The sequence below is a fragment of the Schistocerca piceifrons genome, chromosome X, assembly GCF_021461385.2.
Source record: "Schistocerca piceifrons isolate TAMUIC-IGC-003096 chromosome X, iqSchPice1.1, whole genome shotgun sequence".
Lineage (NCBI taxonomy): Eukaryota > Metazoa > Arthropoda > Insecta > Orthoptera > Acrididae > Schistocerca > Schistocerca piceifrons.
The window spans coordinates 149,862,357-149,875,696 of NC_060149.1; the positions used below are offsets into that span (position 1 = coordinate 149,862,357).

Here is a 13,340-nt window from a genome sequence, read left to right on the forward strand (position 1 = left end):
TAATACTGTAGAGCAATGAGTCGCATGTCAACACAAGCACCAAAGTCAACATTACCTTCCTTCAATTGGGCCAACTGGGGGTGAATCGAGGGAGTCCAGTACATACTGACGAAACTAAAATGAGCTCTAACATGGGAATTAAGCGTTTCCGGACACATGTCCACATAATATCTTTTCTTTATTTGTGTGTGAGGAATGTTTCCTGAAAGTTTGTCCGCACCTTTTTGTAACACCCTGTATACAGGGAACATTCCAGTACAATGATTCCTGACATTTGTGGATACGTTTAGAATGTACTCTAACCGCATATAAAAATTAAAATTTTTCACTTCTTGTGAGTTTTGAACTCAGAACCCTCCATGCAACAGTTTAGTATTATATCCACCATACCACCATGCTACTCAGCTTTGGCTGTGACAATACATTTACAATGTTCCATCTAAATTGAACTTTTGCCATATCTCACTTCTATGTGCTTAGATTCATCTGTTGTGCACACTTACCTTTTGTATAAAAATAAAATTCAATTCAGCAGAATATTCAAATCAAATGGAACATAAAGACTGATCTGTATTTACCTTCATAACTCACGAATCCCAGAGAGTATTAATCTGAACGTTATTGTGAGCTATTTGTATGTGTTTTTATCAGTTGTACTGTGTCTGTTGAAGATAAGTACTGACCAGGCTTTCAGTCTCTCTTAGTTGAATTTTCTCTTCCTGTCTAAGCTCCCCTAATAAATTGCAGTTTCTTCCCACAAGGTGGAATCTCTTGTCCTGAAAGTAATAAGTGTGGTAATATAATGTACTTCTATGTATTTCTGTCTGTAATAAACTTAATATTTGTAGATAAATAACAACAGCCTTCTCTTCTATGAATATTTCTCTTTTATTTGCAATTATTACAATTAACATTAACATAAATAATTTGCAAGGCAATAATCAATCTTTATTAATGAAGGATTATTGTGTTCACTAATACAATGCCATTTAAAACACAATGAATATTGTTGCATAGACTCAGTGCAGCTAACTTCTGGCAACAAGTATATAATTTACTCAATGGGGTGTGTAGTAGGACTGCCTAGTGCTAATCATAAGGAGGACACTGCAGGTGTAGGAAAGACACACGATAGGCTTTTAGAATGAGTGGGAGTCACTTAGTAGTCAACTTAAAAGAATGAGATGTACAACAACATATTATATTGCATGTCATTGTTGCATATTTTATTATAGTTGAAAAAATGTGACAATGATGTGCAACATAATATGTTGTTGTACATCTCATTCTTTTAAGTGGACTACTAAGTGACTCCCTCGCACTCTAAGAACCTATAGCATTTCTTTCCTACACTCACAAGGTCTATGTTATGATGAGCACTAGGCAGTCCTACACATCCCATTGAGTAAATTGGAGACTAGCTGCCAGAAACCAGCTTCAATGAGTCTATGCATAAATATTCATTCCTTTATAAGTGGCATTGTATCAGTAAACATAGTAATCCTTCATTAATGTAATATTGATTAGATCCTTGCATATTGTTTATGTTTCTGTTAATTATAATAGCTGTAATTAAAACTGGAATATTCACAAAACGGAATGTAGTTTTTATTTATGTACAAATATTAAGTACACTGGTGACAGGAACACATAAAAGTAGATTACCACACTCCTTACTTCCAGAACAAGAGATTCCACCTCCATGAAAGAAACTGTAGTTTACTGAAGGGAGGTAGGATAGAAAGAGAAAATTCAAATGAGGAAATTGTTAAACTCAGAGAGACTAGAACCCTGGCCAATAGTTATCTTCAACGGACACAGTACAGGCAACAAAAACACATACAAATAATTCACAGTACATAATTACAATATCAGGAGGAAAAATGATATTAATTAGTCCACATTAATGTTGTACTTAGCTCAAAAGGGGTGCACAATGCAGCAACAAAAATTTACTTATCCTGTCATATAAAATGTCTAACAGACAACAAAGTAAAATATGAAAACAAACTGATAATGTTACTGCTTGACAACACATTCTATGCCATAAAAGAAATTTTGTTATTGTGATCTATGAAATGTGGTGGGTAGGATCTTGCTGAAAACCCAAGGAAATTCTGGTCTTACGTAAAATCGGTAAGCGGGTCGAAGGCTTCCATCCAGTCACTCACTGATCAGTCTGGCCTGGCAACGGAAGACAGCAAAACAAAAGCTGAAATTTTAAATTTAGCATTTGAGAAATCTTTCACGCAGGAGGATCGTACAAACATACCGCTTTTTGAGTCTTGTACAGATTCCCGTATGGAGGATGTAGTGATAGACATCCCTGGGGCTGTGAAGCAGCTGAATGGGTTGAAAATAAATAAATAGCCAGGTCCTGATGGGATTCCAATTTGGTTTTACAGAGAATACTCTACTGCATTGGCTCCTTACTTAGCTTGCATTTATCGTGAATCTCTTGCCCAACGTAAAGTCCCGAGCGACTGGAAAAAAGTGCAGGTGATGCCTGTATATAAGAAGGGTAGAAGGATGGATCCTCAAAATTACAGACCAATATCCTAAACATTGGTTTGTTACAGGATTCTTGAACATATTCTCAGTTTGAATATAATGAATTTCCTTGAGACAGGGAAGTTGCTGTCATGCATCAGCACTGCTTTAGAAAGCATCGCTCTTGCGAAACGCAACTCGCCCTTTTTTTTCATGATATCTTGCGAACCATGGATGAAGGGTATCAGATGGATGCCATATTCCTTGACTTCCGGAAAGCGTTTGACTTGGTGCCCCACTGCAGACTCCTAACTAAGGTACGAGGATATGGGATTGGTTCCCAAGTATGTGAGTGGCTCGAAGACTTCTTAAGTAATAGAACCCAGTACGTTGTCCTCGATGGTGAGTGTTCATCGGAGGTGAGGGTATCATCTGGAGTGCCCCAGGGAAGTGTGGTAGGTCCGCTGTTGTTTTCTATCTACATAAATGGTCTTTTGGATAGGGTGGATAGCAATGTGCGGCTGTTTGCTGATGATGCTGTGGTGTACGGGAAGGTGTCGTCATTGAGTGACTGTAGGAGGATACAAGATGACTTGGACAGGATTTGTGATTGGTGTAAAGAATGGCAGCTAACTCTAAATATAGATAAATGTAAATTAATGCAGATGAATAGGAAAAAGAATCCTGTAATGTCTGAATACTCCATTAGTAGTGTAGCACTTGACACAGTCATGTAGATTAAATATTTGGGCGTAACATTGCAGAGCGATATGAAGTGAGACAACCATGTAATGGCAGTTGTGGGGAAGGCGGATAGTCGTCTTCAGTTCATTGGTAGAATTTTGGGAAGATGTGGTTCATCTGTAAAGGAGACCGCTTATAAAACACTAATATGACCTATTCTTGAGTACTGCTTGAGCGTTTGGGATCCCTATCAGTTTGGATTGAGGGAGGACATAGAAGCAAATTCAGAGGTGGGCTGCTAGATTTGTTACTGGTAGGTTTGATCATCATGCGAGTATTACGGAAATGCTTCAGGAACTCAGGTGGGAGTCCGTAGAGGAAAGGAGGCGTTCTTTTCGTGAATCGCTACTGAGGAAATTTAGAGAACCAGCATTTGAGGCTGACTGCAGTACAATTTCACTGCCACCAACTTACATTTCATGGAAAGACCACAAAGATAAGATAAGAGAGATTAGGGCTCGTACAGAGGCATATAGGCAGTCATTTTTCCCTCGTTCTGTTTGGGAGTAGAACAGGGAGAGAAGATGCTAGTTGTGGTATGAGGTACCCTCCGCCACGCACCGTATGGTGGATTGCAGAGTATGTATGTAGATGTAGATGTACATCTGCATATTAAATAAAATGTTCAGCGTGTAGCTGTATTTACAAATTAATTATTAATTTTTAATGTTAATGTATAATGGCACAACATACATGTTTTATATAGCATTTTAAAGCATTTGCAAAAGATGAAGTTTCTCATCTGGACAAAATAATTATTTATTAGTTTGCTTCAACTGGTTAATTATGATTTATCATGCATTATGATTTATCATGCATGATTTATCATGCAGAATTATCCATGGAAACTAATTAACTAGGTAACTCAACACTTTTATCTTACCAGGAGGCTATGTAGTCAAACTGTGTTCCACAGATATTTTCAGGACACTAATAGAATCAGAATTTGAGCCAGCTGTACATGTTATTGTTTCTTTTAGATGGTATAATGACATAAATATGAAATATATAGGTGGATTTTATTATTAGGAGAGACAATGGCTTCATCAGTATCTAAAGGTGTTTCAACTTCAGTATATGCCCTGAAGCAGAGAACTTATAGCCTATTACTTAGATTTTTGGTATAAAACAACTGATATTCTTGGATGTGGTACTGTTGTATGGATAAGCATATGTATATCCAGATATATGCAAGAATATATATCACATAATACTCCTATTGAAAGCAGACTGGATATCTTGTCTCATAGTGGGCCAATGACAGTCAAGCAAATTGCTTTTATGTAATAATTTTAGATGACTCATTTGATTTTGTCATGGTATGATATTATTTACCAGTTGAAGTAAACTAATAAATAATTATTTTGTCCAGATGAGAAACATCATCTTTTGCAAATGCTTTAAAATGCTATGTAAAACATGTATGTTGTTTTACATGCTTTTGGAAATTACATAAAAAATTGAATTTCAGATGTGACCTGTGCTATAACCATACTACTCACCAAAGAAACTTAAATATACTTACAGTTACCAGTGACATTAAACCTCAGAACTGCTGGATATCAAATGGCCAACTTCTTGTGGAATGTAAGTATTCAGTTAGTTTGTTTACCTATAATGCCCACAGTATCTCATGATGGCATTATTGTATGAAAAATCTGTATTGTATCTTTCAAACAAGCATTCTTAAGTAATTTTTGTATTTTGTTTCTCCTTATATTGAATGAAAATTAAGGAGGCCTTTGCAGAAAAGAGAAGCAGCTGTATGAATATCAACAGCTCAGATGGAAAACCAGAAGGAAAGCTGAAAGGTGGAAGGAGTACATAGAGGGTTTATACAAGGAAGATGAAGTTGAAGGCAGTATTATAGAAAGGGGAGAGGATGAAGATGAGATGAGAAATATCCTACTGCGAGAAGAATTCAACAGAGCATAGAAAGACCTAAGTCAAAACAAGTCAACTGCAGTAGAAGACATTGTGTCAGAATTTCTGATAGCCTTGAAAGAGCCAGCCATGTCAAAACTAGTGCATCTGGTGTGCAAGATGTTTGAGGCAAGATTCAAGAAGAATATTATAATTGCAATTCCAAAGAAAACAGGTACTGACATGTATGAGTGTTACTTAACTGTCAGTTGCAAAATATTAACATGAATTCCAACCTTGGGGAAAATGACTCTGGATTCCAGAGAAATGCAGGAACCCACAAGGCAGTACTGACTGAGGTCAAGGAAAGGCAAACCTACACTTCTAGCATTTGTAGATTTAGAGAAAGTTTTCGACAATGTTGACTCGAATACTCTCTTTGAAGTTCTGAATGTAGCAGGTGTAAAATACAGGAATCTATAGGCTATTTACAACTTCTAAAGAAACCAGATGGCAGTTGTAAGAATCAAGGAGCAAGAAAGGGAAGCAGTGGTTTAGAAGGGAGGGAGACAGGTTTGTATCCTATCCCCTTGTTATTCAATCAGTACATTGAGCAAGCAGTAAAGGAAACCAAAGAAAAATTTGGAGTTAGAATTAAAGTTCAAAGAGAAGAAATAAAAACTTTGAGGTTTGCCAGTGACATTGTAATTCTGTCAGGGAAAAATGGAAATGAGCGTATGGCATTGTTGCCCGGGAGGCCCCATCTGGGGAGGTTCAGCCACCAAATGCAAATCTGATTTCAGTCAGTGCCACATTAGGCAACTTGCATGCCGGTGATGGGGATATAATGATGATGAGGAAAACACAACACCCAGTCCCCAAGAGGAGAAAATCTCCAACCCAACTGAGAATTGAACCCAGGCCAGCTTGCATGGGAGGCGAGCACATTACCACCCAGGTAGGCAGGCAGACTCTGTCAGGGAGACAGCAAAGGACTTGGAAGAGCAGCTGAATGGATGGGCAGCATGTTGAAAGGAGGATATAAGATGGTCGTCAACAAAAGCAACAAAAGGATAATAGAATGTAGTCCAATTAAATCAGATGATGCTGAGGAAATTGGATTATGGAATGAAACAATTAAAGTAATAGAGGTTTTTTATTTAGATAGCATACCAACTGACGATGGCGGAAGTAGAGAGAACATAAAATGTAGACTGGCAATGATAAGAAAATAGTTTCTGAAGAAGAGAATTTTGTTAACACTGAATTTACATTTAAGCATTAGGAAGCGTTTTCTGAGGGCATTTGTCTGGAGGGTAACCATGGAAGTGAAATGTGAACAACAAACAGTTTAGGCAAGAAGAGGATAGAGACTTTTGAAATGTGGTGTTACACAAGAATGCTGAAGGTTAGATGTGTAGATCAAGTAACTAATGGGTAAGTACAGAATTGACTTGTGGAGACAGGAAATTTATGGCACAATTTGACTAAAAGAAGAAATCAGTTGACAGGAAAAATTCTGAGACACCAAGTGATCACCAATTTAGTGTTAGAGGAAAGTGTGGGTGGTTAAAATTGTAGAGGGAGACCAAGAGATGAATACAGTAAGTAGATTCACAAGGGTTTAAGTTAGAGTAGTTGCTCTGAGATGAAGAGGCTTGCACAGGATAGAACAGTATGAAGAGCTGCATCAAATCAGTCTTTGGATTGAAGACAACAACAACAACATATATTCAGTAATGTTTATTATATTGTGTTTTATTTTGCACTTAGAGCAAATTGTGAAAATTAATTAACCACATTTAAAAATCGTTGAGAATATTTCTCTTAATTGGATAGACTCTCTCTTCGTAAATTAAAGTTACTGTTTCTCATAAAAACAAAATTTTTCATAGATGAGAAAATACCAGAAAGATCTGTTAGAAAGCCACATAGATAACAATTGGCCAAATAATCAAGTAAATATGTTGGCAGGAGGAAGACATTACACCCATGGGAGCTTATGCACTTGCACTGACACATAATAAAGTATTTTCTGTAATTTTTTCTTTAAAAGTAATTAGTGCCACATTGCAGAAATATCTTATGAAATACCAAATAAGTTACCAGACACAATTTACTGGCAAAAGTGGTCTGTCCTTAAATGCACACTTTACTGAAATGTAAAGAAAAGGATTTATCTGCTCAATAACAGAAAACTGTTGATGTGTCTAAAAGGTAATCTAAAATTCTTAATGAGATCAATAACTAAAATGGTACAAAGAAAGGGAATACTGCATTTTCAAAAGAGCCTACATATGAGTTAATTTCATAGAATGTATAGCCCACATAGGAGTTAATTTCATAGACTGTATAGCAGCAGGTTAATAACATACAGTGAAAAATGCTTGCTGTCACAACTTTTGAATAAGAAATTTTAAATGAAGATAAGTGAATAAGTAATCAGTCATCTTCTGCTACATATGAATAATAACTGCAGTAAATAAGTACTGTTGTTTCTGTTACTCTGTGTGTATCTGTGAACAAAATCAACACTGTGACTGACCATGAGATGATGATTAAGAATATAAAAGTATCTCAACAATAATTTTGCAACAGTCTTGTTCTGAAGAAAAAGTCAAAGGGAAACTAATGTTATTTATGAATGCAATAAAGAGCATTTGTAATTTCTTACAGATAATAACATGTACAAAATTTAACAGTCAGCCAACTGGTTACACACAATCTTTTAAAAAAACACAATAACCAGGTTTCGATAGCTCTAAGACTGCCTTCACCAGAATAGTAAAAGTTTTACCATTCTGATGAAGATAGTCTTACAGCTATCAGAACCTGTTTTATGTATTTTTTAAAAAAATGGTGTGCAACTGGTCGGCTGACTGTTAAATTTTATATAATTGCATACATGGTTGCTGAGTGCATAAAATTTCATGTACATAAACAGAATTTTATGAAAATTTCTATATTTCCATAACCTATTGACTCAGTATTTAGGTCCAGAGTCTTCTGACGATTTTCAGATGTGTACTGGTGAAAGTTCTCTAAGTCCTCTTTTTACTGAAATATCAGTATCATGCAGTTTGGAGACTGATACTCAGAACAAGAAGGGATTTTGCTGGAGTTGAATATGTGCTGTAATACTGCCTTAATAATCTAAGGCAAAAGTAAATGGTTTATCTTACTGCACAATTTCTTCTTTAAATATGGCAACTGAAAGTCCTTGGTGTAAAATAAATAATGGAAGGAATGAAGGTAACAACTGATTATTTATGTGAGGCATTAAGTGATCAATAGGTACATCAACAAGATTAAAATCAATGCTAAGCTTTCAGATGATGTACTCCTTCATAGCTAGCTACAGAACAGACATAAAAACACATACATATGTACATACATATTTATGTGACATTGTTTTAGTCAACTATGTTAAGTCATTACTGGGGTGAGGGATTTTATTAGGTGAAATATGTGAGGGGGACAGGAAGCAGGAAGGGGAGGGAGGGCAGGAGGGAAGGGGAGTTGATAACAGGGAGGAAGAGGTAGCAAACACATAGGATAGTAATGTGCCACTGGTGAGCTCTCTCTGGTGCAGATGAGGGGTTGCGTGTAGGAGACCTTGACGTGGTAGAGAGGATTGGGAGGGGGAAATAGGGCACAGGGGTGGAGTCTGATGTGAGACAGGGGCAAGTGAAAATTGAAGTTAGAATGATTGTAGGCTAATAGGATGTGTTGTACAAACGATTCACATCTACATAGTTAAGTGATGCTGGTATGGATTGGGAGGATTCAGATGGCAGGGGTTGTGAAGCAGCTATTGTAATCAAGCATGTTGTGCACATGCCACATGGACACATGACCCTAAATTCTCCAATCAGCACTATGAACTAGCTGCATAGGGTCAACCCTGCCATTATCCAAATAACTCCATATCGGAACCACTTAATCATATTTCATGTGCTTCAACATGGTTTTGACTACTTGTCATGCCCAGATATGAGGAATATCCTACCCACATTCCTTCCCACCCATTCCAAAATGGTGTTCCACCATTAAATCAATCTATAACATACCCTGATCCAGCCTCACACCGCTGCTATTCTAAACTCCTTGTCACATGGGCTATATCTCTGTGGAAGACTAAAGAGCAGGAGTTGTTCTAAACACCAGCCTAGCACATTCTGTTTCACTCGAGTCATAGCCATATCCTATCCTGTCAGAAGCATAGGCACCTGTAATAGCAGCCATATCGTAAAGCAATTCTGCTGTAAATTTTGCACATCCTTTTATGTGGGCATGCATGCGAGTCATCTGTTTACTAATATCAACAGCCAACACTAAGTGGTCAGTGAGAGCAAAGTTGACTACCTTGTGGCAGAGAATTCTCCTGAGTGCACCATGCTTGTTTTCAGTGATTGCTACAGAGCCCACACAATCTTGAAACACCTGTCCTCTTCTAAATAACAACATCTTTGAATTACGTAATTGGGGGTTGTCCTTTGATCCATAAATTGTCCTGACGGCAATCTCCACTTGTCTCTGTCCCACACCCACTTCAATCGCTGTCACTGTGGCCACTACGTCACTCAGTCTGTACTCATATCATCCACTCTACAATCTCTCTCTCTTTACCTCTGTTCTATCTCTCCTTCTCGTTCTACTCCACACCACTGTGCACACACAGCTCCTCCTGCCTGTGACACATAAAGGCCACTGGTGTAACATTCTTATCCATCAATGTGCTTGCTACCTCTCCTTTGCACCTATCAACCACCCTACTCCCCAACCCTTTCTGTCCTTCCCCACCTCCCTTCTCCTGTGGCCTACACCATCGGATACAACCCCTCACCATAGTTGAGCTGCAGTGCTGGTGCAGTGTAGTTTACTCGGATAACATAACAGTGCAAGTGTATATGTCTGTAAGTTTGTGTGTGGATGAGTGTTATGTGATTACCTCAGTAGTAGAACATTGTTCAGAAAGCTTAGCAATATTTTGTGTCTTGTATGCATATCTTATTGACCATTCACACCTCAACTACCATTATTTTCAATTTCTTATTCTAAATTGAATGTTAGATAGATATTTTAATTACTTAATGCAACTGAAAATTATTGGACTACAATGTGCATTAAGGTGATAATAGTTTTATCTTTCAGAATTTTCACTTTTAGGCTTATTATTAGAGTATATCTATTGTCATATATTTCCTGTAGGAATGTTTAGTTTTGCATTTAACATTTATGTTTGTGCCATCATCACATAATTGAGATACATTTGAAAGGATTATTTGTTTTCTTTTAGTAATATTTATTGCAGAACTTTCACATGATCAATGATTTAATAGCATGTGCCACTGGATTTTAAGGAAAATATGAGACCTTAGTCAGTAGTTCATACAAATGACTCACACATATTCAAAAGATGACAGGTTTCAGTTTCAAGACAATGTAGCTGAATGTGTAGGTGTTATTAGCTCTGAAGAAGGCATTGTCAGACACCTTAACTACAAATTCAGTCATCTTTAAATAGATTTCTGCCACTCAGTGGCACAGTTATATAGCGAGTCATTATCTTTTTTGTGTGAATTGTTTGAATGCCAATACAGAACTTTGTGTTCACTTGCTTGCCAGAACATACATGGTACTGTAAAGCATAATAGTAAAGCAATCAATATTAAAATTGAAAATACACTGAAGAGCCAAAGAAACTGGTACACCTGCCTAATATTGTGTAGGGCCCCAGGAGCACTCAGAAGTGCCGCAACATGACATGGCATGGACTCAGACTAATATCTGAAGTAGTGCTGGAGAGAATAGACACCAAGAATCCTTCAGGGCTGTCCACAAATTCATAAGAGTACAGGAAAGGGGGGGGGGGGGGGTGGATAGCTCTTCTGAACAGCATGTTGCAAGGCATCCCAGATATGCTCAATAATGTTCATGTTTGGGGAGTTTCGTGGCCAGTGGAAGTGTTTAAACTCAGACGAGTGTTCCTGGAGCCACTCTGTAGCAATCCTGGACATGTGGGGTGTCACATTGTCCTGCTGGCATTGCCCAAGTCCATCGGAATGCGCAATGCACATGGATGCAGGTGATTAGACAAAATGCTTACGTATGTGTCACTTGTCAGAGTTGTATCGAAACATATCAGGGGTCCCATATCACTCCAACTGCACCTGCCCCACACCATTACAGAGCCTCCACCAGTTTGAAGAATCCACTGCTGACATGCAAGGTCCATGGACTCTCCATACCCATACATGTCCATCTACTTGATACAATTTCAAACAAGGCTCATCCGATCAGGCAACATGTTTCCAGTCATCAACAGTCCAATGTTGGTGTTGACAGGTCAAGGCAAAGTGTAAGGCATTGTGTTGTGCAGTCATAAATGGTACACGAGTGGGCCTTCAGCTCCAAAAGTGCATACCGATGATGTTTCATTGAATGATTTGCATGCTGACACTTGTTGATGGCCCAGCATTGAAATCTGCAGCAATTTGTGGAAGGGTTGCACTTCTGTCACATTGAATGACTCTCTTCAGTCATCATTGGTACTGCTCTTGCAGGATCTTTTTCTGGCTGCAGCAGCGCGGAGATCTGATGTTTTACCCGATTCCTGATAATCACGGTACACTTGTGAAATGGTCATAGGGAATCTCCCCACTTAATCACTACCTTATCGCTCATGTGCCAACTATAACACCATGTTCACACTCTCTTAAATCTTGATAACATGCCATTGTAGCAGCATTAACCGATCTAACAACTGTGCCAGACACTTGTCATCTTATACAGGTATTGCTGTTTGTAGCGTCTTATTCTGTTTGTTTACATATCTCTGTAATAGAATAACCATGCTTATACCAGTGTCTATGGTGGTTCATGTAGGAAGCATGGAATATTTTTCATAGAATTGATAACTTTTCTCAAATGTGATTAGAGTTGTGTAACATTTCACATAACTCACTGAATGACATGAGACTTAACCAGATGAAGAACAGCATAAAAGGTGATATAAAGACCAGTGGTACCTACATATGTGGTAAGAGCAAAAGAGTATCTCCATCTGAAGCCTTCATAAGGCTGAAAGTAAAATAGTCATAAAATGGATGGGCCCATAGTTGTTAAGATATTGATTCGTTAAATACTTTTGTACTGTCCACATAGACTGGCAAAGAGTAAAAGGAGAACAATCAAAAGAATCATATTGTTTATCATTTCAAGAATGCACCTGAAAATCACAAAAATCAGATATGAGTTTGTTAAAAATGATGAAAGTTGCGGTTTAAGGAGCTGCAGTCATGGACTGCGTGGCTGGTCCCGGCGGAGGTTCGAGTCCTCCCCCGGGCATGTGTGTTTGTCCTTAGGCTAATTTACGTTAATTAGTGTGTAAGCTTAGGGACTGATGACCTTAGCAGTTAAGTCCCATAAGATTTCACACACATTTGAACATTTGATTAAAGTTGAAAAATAAAAGAAAATTTAGATCAGGACTTAATATTGCATGAAGAACAAGGTCATTAAGAATGAAGCACCGACTTGAATTTTATAAAGTTTGGGGAGGATATCAGACATTTACTTTTCAAAGGAACCACTCTTCTGGCATTCATCTAATTGATTTAGGGGAACAGTAGAAAACCTAAGTCTGGATGAACAGACTGTGATGGAAATACCTCTCACCCTGAATGAATCGCCAGTGTACTCATCTGGCTGAGGAGTGGAGCTGGGCACATAGTTTAGTAAGTTAGTACATTTATATTCTGTAGATTGCAAAATACTGATATCAGTCATGCAATAGAAACACACAGTGAGGTACATGATCTGATATGTGGTTTGTGCTAATACCAACCAAAGTAAACAGTTTGAGATCCCATACAATATGAAATTATTGTTTCGCAAGGCACAGTACATACATCAGCGGCTAGATACTAGTTTGTAATGTTCACTCCTCACTCAGAAAGTAAACTGAAGCCACAGTTTTTCAGCAACACGGTCACTAAGAATTGCAAGCCCATGCAGCACAACAGTTGTGGTAGAAGAATCCATCCAGTGAGTACTGGAAGTGAACATCTTGTTAGAAGGTGTTGACCACAAGTGGCCATGAGCTCAGCTGTAGACACTTTTATTTGCAGTGTGCTGTTACTCGAGATGCCCATGTAACTGTATGTGGCCCATATGGACATGACCACACACCAACAATGTGAAGCACTGCCCTTGGTGGGTTAACAGTCCCACCTGCATAA

General features: G+C 38.0%; 1 protein-coding gene across 1 annotated transcript in view; it reads left to right on the top strand.

Annotated features, from left to right (window-relative positions):
- LOC124722899 (trimethyllysine dioxygenase, mitochondrial) overlaps positions 1 to 13,340 on the top strand; it is a 488,590-nt gene that overhangs the window by 181,704 nt on the left and 293,546 nt on the right. The window contains exon 4 of the mRNA XM_047248039.1: positions 4,706 to 4,821. Within this exon, the coding sequence (XP_047103995.1) occupies positions 4,706 to 4,821 (116 nt within the window). The remainder of the gene's footprint in view (positions 1 to 4,705; positions 4,822 to 13,340) is intronic.